At 42.2% G+C, this 23,338-nt stretch overlaps 1 protein-coding gene across 5 annotated transcripts in view; it reads right to left on the reverse strand.

Annotated features, from left to right (window-relative positions):
• Positions 1 to 529: 529 nt before the first annotated feature.
• GTF2I (general transcription factor IIi) overlaps positions 530 to 23,338 on the reverse strand; it is a 156,917-nt gene continuing 134,108 nt past the window's right edge. For 2 of the 5 annotated variants that reach the window (XM_073615028.1, XM_073615027.1), the window contains exons 27-33: positions 23,126 to 23,209; positions 18,810 to 18,993; positions 17,511 to 17,539; positions 9,032 to 9,073; positions 8,680 to 8,718; positions 7,714 to 7,781; positions 530 to 993 (exon numbers count right to left, since the gene is read on the reverse strand). In XM_073615028.1, coding sequence (XP_073471129.1) covers positions 7,738 to 7,781; positions 8,680 to 8,718; positions 9,032 to 9,073; positions 17,511 to 17,539; positions 18,810 to 18,993; positions 23,126 to 23,209 — 422 coding nt within the window. In that variant the 3' untranslated portion in view covers positions 530 to 993; positions 7,714 to 7,737. Of the gene's footprint in view, positions 994 to 7,247; positions 7,304 to 7,713; positions 7,782 to 8,679; positions 8,721 to 9,031; positions 9,074 to 17,510; positions 17,540 to 18,809; positions 18,994 to 23,125; positions 23,210 to 23,338 lie in introns of all 5 variants that reach the window. The other 3 variants (XM_073615029.1, XM_073615031.1, XM_073615030.1) reach the window with 3 other exon arrangements.

A 23,338-nucleotide genomic window follows, 5' to 3' on the forward strand; every position in this document is an offset into this window, starting at 1 on the left:
CATGTTAAAGATTTCTTGCACCTGATGAGTCATTTTGATAGCGCACCTATATATGTAAGAGTTTACAACCACTTTAAACGAACAGGTCTATAGTTACTTGGTAAGGACCTTGATCCCTTTTTAAAATTTGGGCACCTGCACACCAATGAAATTCTCTAAGAATCTAAAACATTGGCTTTGAAATTACAGAGCATCCTGGTGCTTTATTTATCTTTATTTTGTCCAACGGTTTCTGCACCATATTCATTTTGAACCATTGTGGTTCAATTGTGGCTGAGGCAATACATTATGCAGTTAATTTCCACCAGTTTCCTTTGCATACACAGAGCGGAAGAAGGTATTTAACTGCTTGCTGACCACCTTACGTAGGAGTGTGGCGGCAGAGCAGCTCTCCTGCGCTGGATCACGTATCTAGTAATGCTCAGTTCAACTTATAACTATATCATATGCAGAGAAAAATCGCATACACTGTATCTACTATGCATCTCTGAAGATCAAAGATAAAGCTCAAATAAAAAATGCTAGCAACTTCGCTAATAAATTCTTTTTTTTATTTGAAGTAGTGTAGTTTGATGACTGACTTCCAGCTAGGACCACAACTCGCATGATTACAAGGCTTTTTGAAGACAATTAAGCCAGAGAACATGCAGTGTAATTCCGGGTAACCATTTTTCTGTAACTTCTTTCCCCAAGCACACTTAAAATGAGTTCCTCTTCTGTCCCATCATAGTCTTCAATGTGCATTGGGAATTCAGTTATTTGGTAATGTACATATACAGGGCTATGGTTGTTCTTCCAATACCCCAATTATTGTCCTAATTATTCAACATTACCATCTTTTTATCATAGACAAATTAACCAATTCATAGAACGTTCAAGAAAAATTAGATGTTCTTTATGTAAAACATATAAAAAATGGTCCATATACAAGGTACTTCTATGCTTTGAGTAGAATGCACATTCTTGTGGTTCTTACAGCAATGACGGCTGTAACTAAAGGAAAAAAAAAAAAAAAACAGGAAAAAAAGTAGAGAAAGTTGTTAAGTACACAGAAGGTTTAAAATCTTACAGTTTTAAGCTTTAAGCTTAAGTAGTACAAACACATTTTCAATTTTCATTTTGAATGGCACACTGTACATTGTATCATGCATGTCAACTTAATGTTTATATTGGAGCAATATAAAAAAAAATATTCACTACATTTCTGCACACTTTTCCAGGTTGTATCCCGTTAAAACTGCTGCAAGGACAAACACATAACTGGGAAATTGAGGAAAGCTGGAAGCCGCACACCGGTGTAATAATGAATGCTTTTATTAGTAAAAAGCTAAATCATAAAGGAACACAAAACACTACAGCAGAAGCGTACAGAAACAGCTAACAGCTGACGCGTCTCACACTCACGATGAGTGCTTACTCATAGCGCTTACTCATCAGCTTTCCTCGATTTTCCTGCTTCATCTTGCATCAGCCAGCACCTGGGACTCTTCCCCTTTGAAGGATAAAACTATACTGGCTTTTAATTCCACTGGTTTGTGCCTACCTGAGCGGTGGGACCCTTCTCTGCTTGGTTTGCATCTCTGGATACAAACACATAACTGTCGAAGTGCTGGAAATCCAGGGAGCTCCTAAATTTCTCTTTGAGTTGACAACACATTGCCTGTGTTGAACTGAAATACCAAGTAGAACAAAATCCTTCCCCAGGCTGCAGGTCACCTTATACCACCTGCTGTATATTCTCCACAGTGCATTCCATTCTTGAGGTATTAGGCCCTCAGGTTTTATTTCTCAGCCTACATAGACGGATGATGCTTCTTATAGAGTTGCTCACTCATGATTTTTTGGGACAATTTCCCCGTCCTGAGTTCTAGTTCTGGGATTAGGCCTGGTTTATTGAGGTTGAGTTGGGCCATTCTTTAGATACCCAAACCATTACCATTTCTTATGTAAATATATTGTCATGGAATGTTAGAGGTGTTAACTCCAAATTTAAACGAGCAAGCCGCTTTGACTATCTAAAGGCCCACAAACCAAAGATTCTGTGTGTACAGGAACACTAAACTTTATACTGGTGGTAGTTTATGCTCTCCCATTTCCCCCATCACAGCCTCAATATTTAAAGATATTAGTGTTCATTTGTCTACCCTCCCAAATTGGATCACATTCTTCATGGGCGACTTTTCTTCTGTTTTAAACCCTAATCTAGGTAGACTCCGACGTCTATAGGTGGAGTCTATGCATTTTCATAATTGGTAGATGTGTGGAACTGGAAATTTCCTATAGCCAAGGAATATTCCCATCAATCCAAAATTTACAGAGCCGTATCCAGGCCTAATTATACATTAGCTACACCTGATTTATTACCCTAGGTACAGCATATCTCCTGTTTGACTCAAACCCTTCACCTCTTAAAATGGATTATAGCTCAGAGACCATCCTTTTGTACATGGTGGTTGAGCCATCTTTGGATCTCTACCGTAGACATTGCAGGGAATGATCAAAAGGATATGGAGGATTATTGGGAAAATAACATGCACTCAGCCTCTTCTGGCCATAACTGGATACCTTTAAGGCAGTTATTAGTGGCTCTTATATTCAACATAATGTAATGTATAGAACCTCCTGTCATTCTACCCTAGTATCTCTGGAAGCTAGAATGGAAGCGGCCTGTAAGGAATATATAAAACAGACACTTTTACTGCTACCCAGTGTTCTTGCAGATGACCCTTATATCTTCATGCTGCTGATGTGGCGCAAGAAAAACAACTATATTTATCAGCACGTCTATGTCATAACATTGGGAATGTTGGAAAACCTTTCACCCCCTTGACTATTTTGATGCCTCTAATCCTACCATTGGCCTACTTGCTGGTACAATCACTATACAGCAATTAAATACAACTTTTGCTCTTTTTAATGAACAACCATATGCAGACGTCCCACAATCCTCTGAATCTGCCTTATATGCCTTTTTTGAACCTCACACACTCCCACAACTTGCTCCTATATATATATATATCCTTTAAAAGTGGTAATCTACCAGACTCCATGACATACGCTCTGACCGTCATACTACACAAAGCTGACAAAGACAGACTGCTATGTGAATCCTATAGACCAATTTCTTTATTGAATAGGGATGTTGAAATATTAGCAAAAGTTCTGATTTCTCACTTGAACAAAGTTATTCTTTATCTTAATATTCCAGAGCAATCTGGATTTATGCTGAGTAAATTCACATGTGATAACATTAGGAGATTATATTTACATATCCATAGTGCTGCCATATCACAAAATAGTGGTTTGGTTGTCTCACTAGATGTTCAAAAAGGACTTGATACAGTCAGATGTCCTTTGGCTGATCAGAGAGTTATTTTCATGTCCTGAGGCAGGCAGTGGAGGGCTTTGGGGATGTTTCAGGCCTGCGACAAGTCTACTGCTTTTCCAAATAGCCCAGTGCGACCACTAAATTTATTCAGGGATCGCCCGAATCTTTACAAATTCCAATCTTTCAAGGTCATACATACAATGCAGCAAATGCAATCTAGACTATGAACATGGAGCTCTGCTGGGTTGAACGAAAAAAAAAAACTAGTGGTGTGCACTAAGCTTTACTGTATGCTCTAGCCACACCTAACTCACCATTACCTTTCACTATCTACAAGCCAAGAGACCTGATTCATTTAAGACCTCCTACCAGAAATGACTCCAGCACATACCAGATTTCACAGAGGATTGATGGGATGAAGTTACTGATACTTGGTTTCATGATGTAATCAGTACTGCAGACAAGTTTAAACAATTTAATTTCATATGTACAGTATCTCACAAAAGTGATTACACCCCTCACATTTTTGTAATTATTTTATTATAGCTTTTTATGTGACAACACTGAAGAATTGACACTTGAAGAATTGCTACACTGAAGAATTGCTACAATGTAAGTTAGTGAGTGCACAGCTTGTATAAACAGTGTAAATTTGTTGTCCCCGCAAAATAACTCAACACACAGCCATTAAATGTCTAAACCGCTGGCAACAAAAGTGAGTACACCCCTAAGTGAAAATGTCCAAATTTGGCCTTAACCCTCTTGGGCATAGAGTTCACCAGAGCTTCACAGGCTGCTACTGGAGTCCTCTTCCACTCCTCCATGATGACATCATGGAGCTGGTGGATGTTAGAGACCTTGCGCTCCTCCACCTTCCGTTTGAGGATGCCCCACAAATGCTCAATAGGGTTTAGGTCTGGAGACATGCTTGGCCAGTCCATCACTTTTATCCTCAGCTTCTTTAGCAAGACAGTGGTCATCTTGGAGGTATGTTTGGGGTTGTTATGTTGAAATACTGACCTATGGCCCAGTCTCCAAAGGGAGGGGATCATGCTCTGCTTCAGTATGTCACAGTACATGAACTGTAGCTCCCCAGGGCCGGAAGCACTCATGCAGCCCTAGACCATGACACTCCCACCACCATGCATGACTGTAGGCAAGACACACTTGTCTTTGTACTCCTCACCTGGTTGCCGTCACACACGCTTGACACCATCTGAACCAAATAAGTTTATCTTGGTCTCATCAGAGTACAGGACATGGTTCCAGTAATCCATGTCCTTAGTCTGTTTGTCTGCAGGCTTTCTTGTGCATCATCTTTAGAAGAGGCTTCCTTCTGGGACGACAGCCATGCAGACCAATTTGATGCAGTGTGTGGCGTATGGTCTGAGCACTGACAGGCTGACCCCCCACCTCTTCAACCTCTGCAGGAATGCTGGCAGCACTCATATTTCTATTTTCAAAGACAACCTCTGGATATGACACTGAGCACATGCACTCAAAAGCAAGGCCTGCTCTGAGTGGAACCTGTCCTGTTAAACCGCTGTAAGGTCTTGGCCACCAGGCTTCAGCTCAGTTTCAGGGTCTTGGCAATCTTCTGATAGCCTAGGCCATCTTTATTTTTTTTACAATTTACATTTTTTTTTATTGAAGGGTATGCAACAGATACAATTAGGAGGTAACTTTGCAAGAACATACAATCAGTAGTTAACATCATTAACACAACCAATACTCTGAGATATACTGCGGAGGAGTAAGGCAAATACTTATGGTATCAAGAAAGAAATAATGCTTATAATAAATTGCCATGACCACTCCAACAAATTTGCGTTAGAGGCAATCCCTCTATTCTGAAGAAAAGAGAGATCAGCCAGGTCCCTGTGGGAAGTTTATAACGGTGTGTATTACTAGGTTCTGCGCACACCACTCTTTTTTTTTTTAAATACCTGAAGTCAGGTAGAAATCAGGGATAGACCGAGGTGAGGAGAAGAATACTATAAGGGGATGGAGAGAGAGAGTGGGGAGGAGAGAGAAGAGAGTTGCAATAATATGCGTTTGAGGACTGGTTCCCAAAAAGTTTTGAGCACTGGGCATTCCCAGAAGATGTGCAAGATAGTTCCCTGGTGAAGGCCACAGCGCCAACAGCAGTCCGTTTGCTTGGGGAATATCTTTGCCAGGACTGATAGGGTTCTGTACCAGCATGTAGTTATTTTATATGTGGTCTCCTGGTATTTGCTACATAAAGCAGACTTCTGTGCAAAGAAAAGTATGCGCTCTTTTTGGGTTTCCGAGAATGTAACTCTTAGGTCTCTCTCCCATTTTGCGAGATACGGGGGATCCTTAGCGGCATGAAGTTCCAGCAAAGATTTGTAGGCGGTAGATAAGGAACCCCGAATCGGGCCCTCCGCCAAACATAGTTCCTCGAGAGAGAATGATGTTTTTGGGTGAATAGCGCTGGTTTAGGCAGTGAGCCCAGAAAGTGTGAGAACTGAATAGTCCTCCAGCGATCTAATGTTAGAAGAGCTGGTCCAGAGAGCAGTCTCTATAGGGAACCAGCCGGAAGGCTGTAACAACTGGGAAGCCCTCGGGATTTCCTGTGGGGCTTGCAAATAGAAAGTTTAGGCCATCTTTATGTAGAGCAACAATTCTTTTTTTCAGATTCTCAGAGAGTTGTTTGCCATGAGGTGCCATGTTGAACTTCCAGTGACCAGTATGAAAGAGTGAGAGCTATAACACCAAATTTAACACACCTGCTCCCCATTCACACCTGAGACCTTGTAGCACTAACGAGTCACAAGACACCAGGGAGTGAAAATGGCTAATTGGGCCCAATTTGGACATTTTCACTTAGGGATGTACTCATTTTTGTTGCCAGCGATTTAGACATTGGCTGTGTGTTGAGTTATTTTGAGGGGACAGCAAATTTACACTGTTATACAAGCTGTACACTCACTATTTACATTGTAGCAAAGTGTCATTTCTTCAAAAATGTGAGGGGTGTACTCACGTTTGTGAGATACTGTAACCTTCACTAAACTCCCGCTACCTTACTTTGTACAAGACTTGAACACATGCTTGTTGCCCCAGGTGTGGAGTTGATCCAGCGGATCATTGTACATGTTCTGGTCCTGCTCACAACTTACCACCTTCTGAAACAATTTGTTTATTATACTGGAAACCCACCTGGACTTTCAGGCCCCGAAGATCCCTAAAGCCTGTCTCTTGGGTGTCCTAAACACTTTTATTCCATGTACGTATAGTCGCACTATGTTTTAACTCATTCTCTCAAACCAGGAATACTATTCTTATTAACTGAAAAAATGCTGCTCCTCCAACTCTACAATAACTATGTCAGGTAAATTTGGAACTTCCAAAATGTAAGCGAATTTCTACTGTACTTTCTTCCGATTTTCTCTGAATACCTATTTCAAAGCTGTCAAAAATAATGTTCATTCCTTCTGAAAGTGTGCGTATATATATATATATATATATATATATATATATATATATATATATATATATATATATATATATATATATATATATATACATACACACATACATACATACATACACACCAACAATAAAAACAATTGTTACGCAAATTCAAATTAGGGGCTTCACCATTGGATGACGCAAAATCTACATTACAAGAGAAAAAGATCAAGATACAGCTTTCTTTCGAAACACTTAATGCCTGAAGTCCTGTTTAAGCAGGAAAACCTGAACCAGTTATAACAGAAATTAAGTGACTTGTGTACCATGACTGCATACATAATATTGGCAATGTTCATTTTCTAGGAAAGGCTAGTTAGCGCGCATGTGTGTGTGTGTATGCATGTTTGTGGAAATCTTTATGTCCTGTATTGTTTTCCTATAAATGCTTTATATGTGCAACATTCTTGTTTAGTAAACACACCTTAATATATTACATAGTGTCTCATTTCCGTGCTTTACTTTGCTTTTACCAAGTAGCTGAAAAGAAAAGAGGAAGCCAAGGAACTGTGAGGTCAGGTCAAACAGGAAGTATATAAATTGCAACCTTCATTTCTGGCATATGAACAGGTATTTTTCTATACCTTGTTTTTAAAGGAATAAAATAAGGGGACATGTGCATATATTGCAGAAATGTACTGGATATGCGTTTGTTTTTTGCCCAGACATACACTTAAGTCATGAGTGAATAAATATGTAATAAGTATTCAGAATTATCCAGCATGGTGTCGTGTAACCTGAGAAAAAAGACACATCCTAGTTTCTTACGTTACAAGTTTTTTTCTTTGTGCTGAATATATTTCATTGGTTCATTCTGGCTTGTGAAACCGTTTCAGTATTTATAAAAAGCAAAATAAATCTTTTGTATATAAAGTCATAGTAAATACTACCTTAGAAATGATAATGGTCCTGCTTTATGGGTCTGGTTCCTCCTTTATGTTTAATTCCTCTTGTGGTTCTAGCAACCAAAAGAAAATGAATATACATATCACTTACATATATTTACAACCAAAATAGAAGTTCACTGATGAATCATCAAACCATTTATACTACAATTCCCAGAATCCTCTAGGGTACATGGAGCTGGAAGCCACGACGGCAGTGCACATACCTCTGAGGATTCTATGAATTGTAGTTTACATGTGTTTCTATGCATAGCGTTCATGTGAGTGTTTTTAACCAGTTTTAAGCTAAACGTATACCGGATTTACAGTATGGGAAGTGGTCCCGTTTAGTCTTTTATGCCTGATCTTGACTGAACGGGGAGACTTGTAATCTACATCATTCCATGGTGCCTCATATTGATGAAAACATCACGGACTTCTCATTTGAGGGTCCCAATCTCTCTTGTAAGCCTCAGAGTGGTTGAGAGAGCACAAGTTGGTGTCTGCCTGCATTTGTTGTGCAATTAAAGAGGAAGATCACACACACACATATTTGTTTCTTAATAACTCACTGGTTGAGGTCAGTCATGAATGATACTGTGAACCATTATGTGATAACTTTCATCTACCTCACTGGTTTACTGTGGACTATCATATTACATCATATTTTGTTTTAAGCGCTGCACTTTTTGTATTTCACTGTTTATTGGTATAGTGTATCCTACATTTGGTGTGATGGCAGCTCAGTTATATTTTGTTCAGTCACTTTTAGCACAGCAATTTTTATTTCAGATAACAATTGTCTTCCATGTGCCACAGTGGTGGCCTGCGTCTATCCAGTGCGGAAAACAGCCAGGTCACTGCACTGTGTGTGTGCCCTTAACCTGTAAACATTACACGGTTATGTAAAACAGACTACAAGTTCATCCTTTTGGAATGACTTCTTTTCTAATAGCAACATATGATAAATACCTTCTCTAGGCACTTCTGACTGGTTCTTGTTACAGTTTCCTCTAGGTAGCAAAACAACAGGATTCGTAAGTTAGAAATGACTACATCAAGCCTAATTTAGGGATGAAGAAATAAAGAACAACTTCCCTCAAAAACATTTATCCAAAGCTCCTAGCTGTGGGGTCTCGAAAAAAAAATGCCTCAGCTTTTGTTAGTGTGAGCAGCACATGAGGGAGCCTGGAGCAGAAGTTTCTTCAGGAAGAGCATTTCAGCCCTTCACTTGTTTTTACTTTATTTTTAGTTATGGTTTCAGTATATGTCTGCATAAAGATATTATGATGGTTAAGAACTGCATTTTGAAAGGTATAATTACTAGTTTCTGTAGAAGGCCAAGATTCACTCTCTTCCAGTGCTTCTGAAAGACACAAAGACAAATCTGTATTTAGAGCTCTTTAAATAAATATGCCTTTTGTAATCTGCTCAGTGTTATACTATATTGCCTAGGCAGCCTTTAACGCACCAAACTGAATAGTCTTTATCTCAAGGGTCCTTATTTGAACAAATCTCACAGAATAGGTTTTCTTCTATCAAATTTCAGAATATTTTATATACAGTGATTTGGATAAGTATTTGCAACACCCACTTCTTGAGTCAGTACCTTGTAGAGCCACCTTTGGGCAAAAGTTTTGGTTAAGTTGGATTGAGACCATTGATCAACAGCAACTTTGATACTATTGAGAATTTGTCTCAAGTTTTAAAAGTATGTGTTTTTGACTGGGCCATGCAAAGACATCACAGCCAAGCGTTCAAAAAAACCAAAAAAAAAAAACAACAAAAAAACACCACCTATGCCTGCTATGTACCCAGATCATATGTTTTTTTTTTTTTTACTTAAGCAATTGCAAATTTTACCTTTTTATGTGTGCTACGTAGCCCCTCATTTGTCTTGCAGAAAAGGCCATGCATTGTTCCAAAACAGGCTTTATTGGGCGTGTATGTGGATCTACATTGTAGTTCACAAAAAAATGTAATTTCCCACAATCCTTCACATAGATGGGGTGGGGAATGAAGCCTTGATTCGTCTAACTCATACCCCCAAACAAGGGAACAACTTGAAGAGCCAGTTCACATATAAAAAACAGTAATTCCAAAGTGAAGTGAACACTGATAATCTTCTTTGATTAAAAATAAACGTCACTTACATAGGAAGACATCTCACTCCAGATAGTGTAACCGTAATGCTGTGCCATGCGTTGTTTTGTCATCTATGCCACCTGTGGCCACCGGTGGATTAGAATGGGCAAGCTAGGCAAAATGTATGGAACAGTATGGGGGAAGTTGCTGTAACATGCCAATAAGGAAAGCCGCCTTACTGTCAACCACGGTGGACTGAAAGCGTCATTCCGCAGCTAGGACGCAATACTGCAAGGTCTCTCGAGCTATCTTGGTCTCCAAGCTTGTCAAAGGGGCAGAAACCTTGAAACGTTGCTGTGGAGACCAAGATAGTTTGGGAGACCCTAGCAGTGGAACGTCACTTCCAGAACTGTTCTATAAAGGCACACCTTTGTGAAGCATACAGATTATAACTGTCCAACTGCATAACTTCTCAAATGTGTCACCCACAGATTGCTACATTTCCTTTAGAGTTATTACTGGCCTCTATCTTATGTGACGAATGCCTTTCTTGCCTAATCACTGAGTTTTGGTGGACATGTTTTTTTAGGTGGTTGTGTCATATGCACTCCATTTATTATTAATCAAGTTTGACAATTTAGTAGCGTTCCATATGCAATTATTTTGAGACAAAGTGACACCAAGTAAACTCTATTCAAGTAAATATTTGACTTCAGAAGATAATTGGCCATTAAAACATCAACTCTGACCTGGAAACTTTTTATACAATTTATGCCCTGAGCCTTGAGGAACATTAAAAGATGCTTTTCGGGGGTGAGCATGCGCGAGAGTTCTGAGATGGCCTCTTGAACTCGGAGCTCCGCGCCATCCCGGACAGCAGCGCCCACAGCAACCGCTCCCGCCACGCACGGATGCCGGAGAAACGGGATTTGCCCCCCCGTGCTCACACCTGTATGCCCCGATTGGGCGCCAGGCATAATTTAGGGCCGGAATTCGCCGCCTCCACCCTTCCCGGGTGTACCAAGATGGCTACCGCAGCTGCAGCGTCGCTCAGCCTCATGCCTCAGAAGGGACACAGGAAAGCAGGCAAGTCCTGGCCCCCGCTCTCCTAACTTTCACCCCTGGGATACAGGGCTATGGGCAACAAGCATTTACACCCTCTCCTGCATCCACAGAGTCCCTCCTGAGTCACTCATTCAGGGATCAGACCTACTCCCCGGCTGGGCCTGCAGATTCTCCTCACACAGGAATCTCACCTCATGGTGCTACAGGCCCTGACCAATTTTTGAATGCGGCAGATCTATATCTAAAACTGTCTACTCTTCTGGAGAAAGGGCTAGCCTCCACAGCTGCCAAAATCAAAGGGGATATTAAAGCAGACCTCCAAAATATAGGATCCAGGATGGATGCCACTGAATGCAAGCTGGATCAGACTGCTGCTGTTTCACATCAGAACTCTGATCTCATTTTTACCCTCCATAACCCGCATAGATGACCTGGAGAACAGGCCACCATACAGCGCAGACAGACCCTGAAACTGCTACTGAATGCTCTGACCCAGAAAGAGGTCAAATACAGATGGGCCAACACCTACAAAGGCCAAAACCAAGCCTTCTCCAACTTCGCCATAGGAGAAAAGTTGCTTCTCAATCTGAAGATTATTTCCCAGGAGATGGAAATGGAGACTTTGTCATCGTCCTCGGGACCAAACAAACGCCCGCCTCCTACTAGCCCGCTGGATCCCCTATGGAGTAAACCCAAGGCCCGACGATCGTCGCACAAAGGACATAGATGAGCCTCTGCCTATCGCTTAGTTTGGAACCAAAATATTCTGATGCACCCGCATCAAACTCTTCTCTTTTCCTAGGAAACTGACTCCCTAAAGATTCCAGGAGTAGTATCCTCCGGTGTTCTTTATCTGTTCATTAACAGTTTTGTTTTATTCAATATTTTTTGCTCTGTTGCCTCTAGTGATGGATTCCCTAACTGCACCTCCCCCGTCCAGGAGGCGAGGGAGGAACTGCAGACTCTTTCCCTGCGGTGAAAGTGCCCGAGTCTACCGCACATGTGCTTGAAGATCGGCTAATGTCCAGGGTCTGAATTCCCCCTCAAACATAGGAAACTCTTTAACGCATACAAATCCTCTAACCTGGACATTGTAATGATACCATAAACCCACTTCCCGATTCGCTATGGTCCCAAGTTCCTCCACTCACACTTCCCTAACTTCCATATGGCCAGTGCGGTCAATAAGTCCAAGGGGGTGGCTATTTTATTTGCAAAAACATGCAAATTCACCTGGATAGCTGACAAGAAAGATACGGAGGGCAGATTTATCCTAGTGAAGGGTACGATCGAGGGCCACCTATACGCCCTAATATCTTACTACGCTCCCAACAAAGGTCAAGCGGCCTTTTTTAAACATCTTTTCGAAACACTCGCCCCCAAGATGGAGGGCACGGTCATCTTTGGAGGAGGCTCCAACACAGCATTTGACCAGGGACTGGATAAAACTAAACCTCCCTCAACCCAACTGACACGGCCAACCAAAGAGAGCTTAAAAATAGCGAAACTCATACATGCCCAGGGTTTGACCGATGTTTGGAGAGAACTGAATTCCACTAAGCGTGATTACACGCACTTCTCTCATCCTCACAACTCCTATGCCCGCATTGACCATCTGTTGGTCCCGAATCGTACTATCACACTAATTGTAAAATCTCACATCAGAGACACTGTCTTGTCAGATCACTCCCTAGTGATCATGTCTATTCATACACATGGCTCGAGGCCGGGCCAGAGACACTGGAGACTGAACGAATCTATTCTGAGAACCTTGTCTGAGTTACCATGCTGGACAAAGCTCTGAAGGAATACTTCCTATTCAACAACGTAGGAGGGATAGCATCTGAAACCCTGTGGGTGGCTCACAAGACCTTTATGAGAAGGGAAATCATTAGGATGCCAGCCCAGATTAAGAGGGAGAGGGAGGTGGACATAGGGAGGCTGGAAGGGATATATACACAGCTGAGAGCCCAGCATAAACTGAACCCCTTCCCCATTACGGCAACACAACTAGACAAGGCTAGGCTGGAGCTCAATCTGGCTCTCACAGCCAAAGCAGAAAAACAAATCAGATGGGGCAGGAATAGATTTTACACCCATGGGGACAAGATGGGCTCCATGTTGGCCGCTAGGTTAACGCCCCGCTTCAGATCATACACCATGCCAAAGATTAGGATACCTGGTAAGGGCACCACTTCCAACCCCTCCAAGATTTTGGACGCTTTCCATGCATTCTACACGAATCTCTATAGTCCACACACAAGCGGAACAGCGCTTTCTTACACAAATTCCTGGACAATCTTCCCATACCGTCTCTCTCTCCCAGAGCACAAAGGGGAGCTCGAAGCCCCCTTTACTGATGGAGAGGTACTGGGGGTGATTAAGGACCTAAAGACAGGATCGGCCCCGGGGCCCCCTATTATAGTCCTGCATCTAACGAAATTCCTAAATGCAAAGACGTAGGGAAATCCTCTTGATCCCCAACTTAACATGGCATATATCGCAGTTATTCCCAAGCCGGACAAGAATCCAGGAGAAATTGGCAATTACCGACCCATTTCTCTTATTAACAGTGATTTAAAAATCTTAACTAAAGTCATAGCGAACTGCTTGGCTGCATTCATCAGCACGTATATACACAAGGATCAAGTGGGGTTTATCCCAGGTAGGCAGGACCCCGATCACATAAGGCGGGCGATAGATATTGTTTCCATCCTCCAAACAAATTGGGTGGGTGGTCCCAAGCAATCGGGGATGCTCCTCTCTCTGGACCTACACAAGGCCTTTGACTCAGTGTCCTGGCCTTATCTCTTTGCAATTTCAGAACGCTGGGGTTTCGGCACACGTTTCTTAGGTCTGATGCGCACATTATACTCTAACCCTACAGCACATATCAGACTAAGGGGTGTTACTCCAAGCCCATCCCTATACAGAAAGGGACTAGACAAGGCTGCCCTTTATCCCTGCTCATTTTCGCGATAGCCATTGAGATACTGGCCAATTCGCCAAAATCCGAACATACAGGGGGTCTCCTGTGGCCCCCAAACATATAAATGCGGCCTCTTTGAGGACGACATTTTGCTGTTTGTCACCTCCCCCATTACCTCCCTTCCGAACATATGCAAAACATTGGATGACTTCGCAACGATATAAGGCATACAGGTGAATTACACCAAATCCCAAGCCCTGAACATTTCACTACAGAACGACACGGTAGCTCTCTTAAAACAATCCTTCAAGTTCGCTTGGAGTGATTCTTCCATTAAGTACTTGGGCATCAACCTGACATCTAGGACAGAAACCCTGTACGCGAATAACTACCCCCCTCTGTACCGAAAGCTAGAAACAGATCTAAATACTTGGTCTAAAAATAACCCGCCATGGTTGGGGAGGGTAAACTCCATAAAAATGACGTAACTCCCGCGGTTATTATACCTTTTTCGCTCTCTCCCCATACCCATACGGAAAGACCACATTAAATCATTCCAAAGTAAACTACTGAGATTTATCTGGGGAAAGGCAGGGTATAGGATACCACAAAAAGCACTATACCTACATAGAAGGAAGGGAGGTCTTGGCTTACCCCACCGCCAAAAGTACTACCAGGCAGCCAGGCTAGCTCAGCTGTCCGTAGTTTATTCTAGATTTGAAAAGCCAGACTGGGTACATATAGAAAAACAGGCTGTTCCTCGATTCACGCTAGATTTGCTACTTTGGAGTCTCCCGAAAGACAGACCCCCGATTTTAGCCCCAACCTTGTCCCACTCCTTTGCCCTCTGGGATACACTACACTCCTCGACTGCTTTAGTCTCCTCATACAGACCCTTAACTCATCTCTTTAACAATCCGAACTTTCCCCCCGGGGAAAATGTCTTAGCATTCAAATGGTGGTTGGAGAAGGGACTTTACCGAATTGGTCGATTCTTTACAGCAGCAGGCCCCTTCACCCTTAATCACTGTATCAAAAAACTGGATCTACCCAACTCAGAACGATTCCGGTTTAGCCAAATTACGCACTTTCTAAATTCTCTCTGGAAGGAAAAACCTCTCCCACCAAAGTTTACCGACTACGAGCTGTGGTGTGGTCAAGCCATGGACCAGAAGGGGGGGGGGATCTCGGTGATCTACTTGTCACTTATCTCTACGGCCTCCAAGGAAGCTTTTATGAATGCCTGGTAATACGACTTCCAATTCCAGTGGGATCTGGATAACTGGCAGAATGCCTATTTCGAGTTTTTTTTTTTTTAAATTTTCTATTTAGTGGTATGCGACATACAATGAAACGATAACTTCACAGAATATGTAGTGTAAACAAAGTAGCCTACACATGGACATCAGGCAGTGGTATCTGAACAAAAGATAAGTAAACTCAAGATTATATAACAGACACAGTTCAGTAAGCATACAAGATACTCGGATACCCTGGGGGTATAGGACTAGGGCTTCACCTTGACAGTGGAACTGATCAATTATGATGCTCTATGGATTTCCCCTAGTATCCAAGAAGAAATTAAGTATCTGTACATAGGGGAAGGGTGCTGCTGGTTGACCGACTGAGGTCGAATCATACCAAGTTTTTTGGATTAAAATAGAGGAAATGAATAAGGGAAAATAAAAAGAAGAAGAGAGAGTGAGAAAGGGAAATGGAAAAGAGGGAAAGGACAAACAGTAAAGGGGAAAGTGGGCATCCCTGCCTAGTTCCATTGGAGATCGCAAAGATGTCAGATTCTATCCCATTCACCCGTACCGTGGCTGTGGGATTAGAATAGAGGGCAGAGATCCAGTCTAGGATGGGCTTCGGCATCCCAAAAGAACAGTGCTTCCCGGAGAAATCCCCAGTCCACTCTATCAAAAGCCTTCTCGGCATCAGTGGATAGGAGTAAAAGAGGGGTGTTGGAGCTTTTCGCCTTCTTTATTACGTTTATTGTCCAGATAGTGTTATCTCTCGCTTCACAAGTCCGTATGAAACCCACCTGGTCATGTGCTACCAAGTGTTGCATTAGGCTATTGAATCTGGAGGCTATAATTTTCGTGAGGAGCTTGATGTCACAATTTAGAAGAGAAATGGGCCTGTAGCTGGAGCATAGTAACGGGTCCTTTCCGGGCTTAGGGAGTACAGAGATAGAAGCTTGTAGCATGTCAGGGGGGACTTTATGCCCTTCTAGTTTGGCACTGAAGGCTGTGATGAATTGGGGTGCTAACTGTGTCTGAAATGTTTTGTAATATAGTAGGGTGAAGCCATCAGGCCCAGGGGCCTTCCCCGGTTGTGTCTGCTATGGCGTCTGCGAGCTCACCTACGTTAAGTGGTTGGGAGAGTAGTTCCCATTCGGCTTCCATAAGAGAGGGAAGTTTGGCCTCTTGAAGGTATTCCCGTATGTTTGATAGGGAGGGGGTCGACGATCCAGTGGCCTGTGTGCGTCCAAATTATAAAGCTTTGAATAAAATTCTCGAAAGGCCGCTGCTAGGTCCGATGAAGTGTGAATCTTGGACCCTGATGGGGTCAGGAGGGCTGGTATGTATGATTGTGTGCGTTTTGCTCTCAATGCATTTGCCAACAAACGCCCACATTTATCTCCATACTCATAAAAGGAGCGGCGCCTATTTAGAGTCTTTTAAAGGTATCCTCAACACTGCATTGATGGAAGCCAGCCTGAAAGTGATTTCTCGGTGGTACTATACCCCCTCCAGACTGGCCTCGATCTACCCCGCTGCGGATCCTCTATGCTTCAGAAGTTGCAGACATATAGGCACAATGGCCCACATATGGTGGGAATGCCCTAGAATACGCTCCTTTTCGAAGAACATTTTTAACCTAATTGACAGGCTGGTTGGAGGTCGGATCCCCAGAACTCCAATGATTGCCGTCTTAAATGCACAGATCCCAATGTTTTCCAAACCCTCTCGGAGGTTAATTCATTTTATATTGCTAGGTGCTAAGCTCACAGTGGCTAAGGCCTGGAAACAACCAAAAGTCTCATTTCCTGCGGCTAAATAGAAAATATCCTGGATAATGTTGCAAGAAAAGCTCTCTAGTATATTGCTAAAAACAACGGACAACTTTGAAATAGTATGGGAAACATGGGCCCAACAGGTGGGCGTTCTCTTGGAGTCCCCTTCACGGCCAGGATAGTGCACTCTCAGTGATGCTCCTCTTGTTTCTTTCTCCTTTCTGCTCACTCTGAGCCTCTATGACTTTCCTTCTGCTCTTCTTTTCTATACCCAAGTTTATATTAGTCTTGAGGTCTACCGTTTAAGATTTCAAGTAGAGTCTGAGTTTTCATCAATTTTATTATGGTCTGATGTTCAAGATCCGGTATAGGCCTCTTCCCAGAAGAAGGGGTTTAGAATAAAGGAAGGGTCAGGGATCCCCCGTCTGGCACAGTTAGATCCCATTCGGGGTGTTGGTGGGTGCGGATCCCGCCTCCAGCTTTAATCAGTTCTTTTAAATATATACTGACAGATGATCATCTCCAAAGTTCCGGAACTGACCTAAAGTCTCTGTTCTTGTTTCTATCTGTCATAGCTATTAAAAGTTTCAATTCCTCTGCTCATATACTAATGTTTACTTTTGTAAGACTTATGCTTTATGTATAACTTTGAAATAAAAATGTTTTGACATTAAAAGATGCTTTTCAGGCCATGAAAATACTTACGAGTATTTAACACCAATCCAGGAAAAGGCCTATAAGAAATGTACAAATAAAATATTAACATTTCTGATATATTCCATTTACTTATCCTTTCCAAAACTAAAGTAAAACCATTAGATGCTTGTTGTGCGTATTTTACACCATCACTGTTTGTTACTTCATTTAGGATATTTCTTGGTTGAGGACTTCCACTTTTAACCCAGAAAAAAAAAAAAAAAAAACATGATTTCCTGGTTGTGTGGCTTGTTTACACTCTGATCCTTCAGAAAGACGCCGTTTCTAGATTTCCTTTACCCAGACATGTGTTGGTCAGTTAATTTTCAAAGTCTTCATTCAATAAAATACATATATAACTTCTGTAAACAGATATGTAACCCTACATAATACAAAATGTCTAAAAAGGTACCCATACACAACACAGCCTGTTTTTAGTCAGACAAAATCATTTTTACCCAATATGCAGATACCCGTTTCAATATCAGGGTGACTGAATGGCATGCATTTGGATATTGTAAAGGGAAAAATTCTAGTGTATGTGTAGTCTGGTTTCCCAGTGGACCCTTGATAGGGATTCTCACTACAGGAACCATAATGGCACTGGAAAATCAATCTTGCCCCTAACTAGATAAGGGGAATTGTTCCAAGTTAAGATGCAATTGATACTACAAGGCTGTAAGACTTGTTTGCATTAATTTCTCCTACTCATTATGCTGTCTGTGTACCAAGACATTCAGTTTTCTGCCATTCACATGAACAAAACACATACAGTATCTTTGTGGGTATTTTAAAGTAGAACTAATTTGGCACAATACTCATCTCCCCCTTCAAGCGAAGGTAAAAGGCAAAGCAAGGTTTTTAGCCTCTTGATTGGCCAGTGGGGGATGACCTCACTGCATGTATGGGCTTGGGAGTCAGTAATTCCATCACAGCAGGAGTGTGCCAAGCATTCACGTTGAGCTATGCATGTGCAGCTCAGTGTACATTCGAAGTACATTAGAAGACTGCAAGCAGGCAAGTGTGTATTATTATACAATACACTTAGCATGTCTCTTCTACAAAGAAGTGCGGCCCGTTTGCAATTTTTTTACATTTTAAATTTACCTCCACTTTAATATTCTTCTCACCTGTTCATTTTTTTTTTAGCAACATGGCATTTTTAACTGTTCTCACTTCCAAAACTAGTAACACAAAATCAAAAAAGCCAATGTTTTCAGAGATGACTCAAGTCCAATTAGGATCTAAAACATGTATTTTATTAATAGACATCCGCTGACAGTATCATGTATATATTATTTCACTCACCTTATAACTGTAAATTTTATGAATTCTCCAGAGTCCAGAATTCTTCTCATAGAGCTTATTTCTAGGTAACTGGGGGCTTTAAAAGTAACACCTGGTGGCATACCATCTACTACTACACATCCTGGGTTAGCAGTAATTTTTCTGTAGGGGACTTTCACTGGATAGTTCATTCCAATGGCTTCACCTATAAACATAGCATTGCTAAATGTTAGCACACTGGGCCCCTGTGGTAGAACAGTACATCCTTACCAGGCTGTTGGACACTACAAAAAAGGTATGTACAAATGTAGTGCAATATAGTGTCCAAAATCAATTTGTGTAATATCCCTCTAAGGTAATGTAGCAATAGTAAGGAGCAATGCTGGGTGAGAAATAAAGGATATTACATAAACTTATGACCAACAGTTATTTTTTGAAGTAGCATCCTCAGCTGGTTGCAGGAGACACCCACTAGGTCATATATGAGGTAACTGTTGGAGTATTGGTAAATAATTTTACCACCAAACAATCTTTTTATCTGCAAACATCCAATTTGTAAGTCAGGCCTCACAGAAGACAGGAAAGAGGGCTTCCTTATTCTAACACATCTGAACGTGTCAAAGTGTACCATTACTTAGTAGTAATAGGATTTTAAAGAAAGCTGCTTATAACAGTTCAGATGCATAGGCCACCTGAACTGGACAGAAAGTGCAAAAAAAAAAAAAAAAATTAAAAATCCAGCAACCCCCACAAACATGCATGCTGCAGAATAAATGGCAAGGTTGCTAAAGGCTTCTAATAGCTGCTGCACATTGCAGTCTCTTTTCCAAGGCAATATTTCTACATGGTAACTACTAACATAGCTGTCTTGGTCCAAAACAGTCCCACATAACAGACACCCCTTGGCAGTCTCCCCAGCTGCTACTTCATTTCCAGGGCAATCTTTCCATGTTGCTATCTCCCTCCTGGGCAATATAATATTATAGTAGTCTCCTTCCAGGGCAATTTATAGACAGAACAGTTTTCTTCAGGACACACTCTTTGCATAGCAGATACTCTTCAGAATTGTCTGTCCTCGTGGCATTTTCATCACAGGGAAATCATTTGAGATCTCAAATACATCATCTTGAAGACAGTCTGTCCATGGTAAAATCTCATAGCAGGACAGACTCCCTGTGTGGCAGTCTACCTCCAGAACTGCTTGTTCCACTTTATTTATACACAGCACTCCTTGTTTAGCACAATAGGCAGTCTCTAAAGTGCATTCTGTCCACTAACAAAGTAACACATATCTTACTTCCAACAAGATGTTTAACATTGGAATTACTTTTTTTTTTTAAAGCTAAAACGCTGGGAAATTTGGATTTTTGTATTACTTGTAAAATCATTTTCTAGGAGTACATCACAGGACACTTCATATTCATGATTACTTGAGTTTTGCTGCCACCCTTGTGTGAATGGACAAAAAAGGCAAGAGTTCCCTGTCAAGGCTTCACAGCTCAGCTAATCCTCAGTTTTGTTGCAGGCAATGAGGAACAGAGAGAGAAGGGGGGATCCGTGGTCCTGCGATGTACTCCAAGAAAAGAAGTTTACAGGTAAACCAAAAATCCTAACTTAATCGTATATTGCAGGACACAGGACTCTTCATGTTCATGACAATATGGGATGTCCCAAAGCACTGAATATGACTGGTGGGCAACACAGCAAAAAAGGCCAAAATCTTCAAGTTAGTGTGCACCACATCCGCTGGGAAGCCCACTGGTTTTCTACGACAGTCTGGGACCCTAAGATTTCTCTTGGGAGAACTAATCCATAAAGGATTCCCAAACCTCAACAACTTCCCTTTTATTCTCATTTTGAGGAGGTTTCTCAGATGCCTCATCCTCCCAAAAAAGGGGAGTAGGGGAAGGACAGTGCCCACTCTTGCGTCTCAGGCGTTCCAAGCTAGTAGGAACCCCTGAAAGCTGATTCTGCAAACCAAAGAAGGACAGGGATTCAGAGCTAATCTGATCCTTTGGGAAGCCATTACAGGACAATCTGTGCAGAGGGTCCTCCCTTCCTGATGGAGGAATTTGGGAGACCACCCCATAGTTCTTCCTTCCACCTCACTGCCTGTGCAAGACAAAAGCTTTCTGGGGACTAGTAGGCCATTTATAGCCTATAAAAGGGAGCAGTCACCCAGTTCACAGACATGTTGACCCAATCAAGAACACTTAAATGGCAAGTCGCCGCCAATTGACAAGTGTCCCAATACTTGTTGTACCCCACAGCTGATGCAATGTATGCAGCTGCAGCTGTGCAGTCAGTGTGGCTGAAAGTAGCTGAGCCGCTGGAGCTGTCCTGTGGTGTTGGGAGTCAGGAACCTGCGATCGCACGTGTTACTGGGCACCGGGAACTGATAAAATGGTGCCCACAAATGCGCAGTCTTGTGCAATGACGTCATCGGCACATGCGCAGTCCCTCCTGAGCACTGCTACCGTGAGGTCTACACTGCTCAAACCACATGTTCCACCAGAGGCACTCACCAACCCATGTTGCAGAGCCAAAAGGTTTGAACTTTATCGTCCCGTCAGGGGAGCCTCATAGGGCATTCAGGGACTTCACTCCCCTCCAGGGGAATCACTGCCCTGTATCACTTAAGCTCCCTGCCAGTGAGATCACATGATACACAATACCCTGGCGATTGTTGCTGGCAGGCTCCAGCTCCAACTGGCAACATTACAGACGTTCCTGTTGTTACATGTGAGGTTGGGGTATGGTCCTTTTTTGAAACCTGGCTGCAGAACACCAATTTGGATGAAGCCCTTCTCTGCCCCAGAAGGGGTGTTAATTATAGACCACAAAATAGGGGACTAAGTCCATGAAAGAAGATCTTGAGAGAGACATCTGTAGGCACATCCATTAACTAAGGGCACAACCTAAAAATCGAGGCTTATCTGAACTGGGAGGGCATGAATTCCAACTTTTTCTGCCCGGTGTCAGTTAACCTTAAGGTGGCAAAATAACACAAAGTAGTCATATATGAAGTGCCCTGTGTCCTGTGATGTACGTTAAGGAAAAAACAAGTTTTTTGAATATATTAGGTGGAAACCGAGCAACCCACTATCATCACTGTACTAGAGCCAAAACTGTACATTTCAGCTTCGGAAGTTCAGCGCCTACAATAGTGGATGGGATTAAAAGAGAAGTATGGGATTTTTTTTTTATCCCATAATCATACTTACCTAGGTGGATGCAGCTTCGGCCCGAGGCTGCATCTGTCCCCCGGCACCTCTACACTGAGAGCCGAGCCACTGAACACAGTCGATGGATTGGTTCTCTCACCTCACCGAGTGGAGAGCTGCTGTCTGTCAATCAGCAGCTCTCCTGCTCTTCTCCTCCACGCTCACTGGAGCGCTGGGCTGTGGAGGGGCAGGGAGCAGCTGTCTCATGGGCTCGCTGAGAGGCAGAGACGGGTGTCAGTCCAGGCACCTGGCGGATCTAGACTTTGTCGTGATGACGCGGTGCCTGGAATAACATTGGTGACGTCAGCAGAAAGCGGACTTCAGACCACTCTCTGCTGAAAACGGGTCACAGGAGTGCAAAACAAATTGCACTCCTGTGACCCATAGGAGAAGCCCAGCCGAATGAGCTCAGGCTGGACTTCTCCTTTAATGAAACCAACAGATTACCTAAAGCAGCAGTATCCACACATGGGACACCTGTCATTAAAAGGTCATTTTTTTGACACACCAAATGTTCAAAAATTGGTTTATTTTCCCTGGAGTTCACCCTTATAAAGATATACAGTCAAACTGAGCATTTGTGTGCATTCTAGGTTTGACAATTACAGCTACAGGAGTCAAAGGAATTGCCATATAAAAACCCCCATCCGTTTCCCCCTTTGTTTTGTTGTCTGTCTATCTTGTTTTAAAGAACCAAAATGCCTTAGTTTCTCTGAAGAGCTACCTAAAATCTAAAATGGAGATTGCGTTATAACAACCAATGCCGACACCTAGCAAGCAGTATACTATGTAAAACCCTAGTGGGAAAAGTTTGAGAACCCCTGCTACCAACCATGTTTTAAGATCTGAGATTTCAATACTACACACCAATGCCTGAGGACCAATCTGCTGACTGAACTGGACATTTCTGACTCATAATGCACTTCCTCTCAATACATGCTGTGCTATACAATGAATGTGAGTGATGCAAAACAGTTGGTCTTTTGATGATACAATAATTTCCTAACTATGACCACATTTTTACAAGTACAATCAAAGAGAGAACTTTAGAATTATAATTTAACATCTTTTCTGGCAGAGTAGAGAACAGTGCCTTTGCTGCATACAGCTTACCAAATTTCCGGCTGAACAGTTCGTTGACTTGTTCCCTCAACTGGCGAGCTTTGTCTACTTTTCCTGTTTTCTCGTTATCCCCATCTGAAATACAAACTTTATTTAGGATTATGAAATATCACATAGTTTGTACTGTATTTCATGTTTCTAGCACCACAACTTTTCCACCTTATGAAGAATACTGAACTGTTCCACACATACAGTAGGGCCTAA

This window comes from Aquarana catesbeiana, linkage group LG02 (assembly GCF_042186555.1).
Source record: "Aquarana catesbeiana isolate 2022-GZ linkage group LG02, ASM4218655v1, whole genome shotgun sequence".
Taxonomy (NCBI): Eukaryota; Metazoa; Chordata; class Amphibia; order Anura; family Ranidae; genus Aquarana; species Aquarana catesbeiana.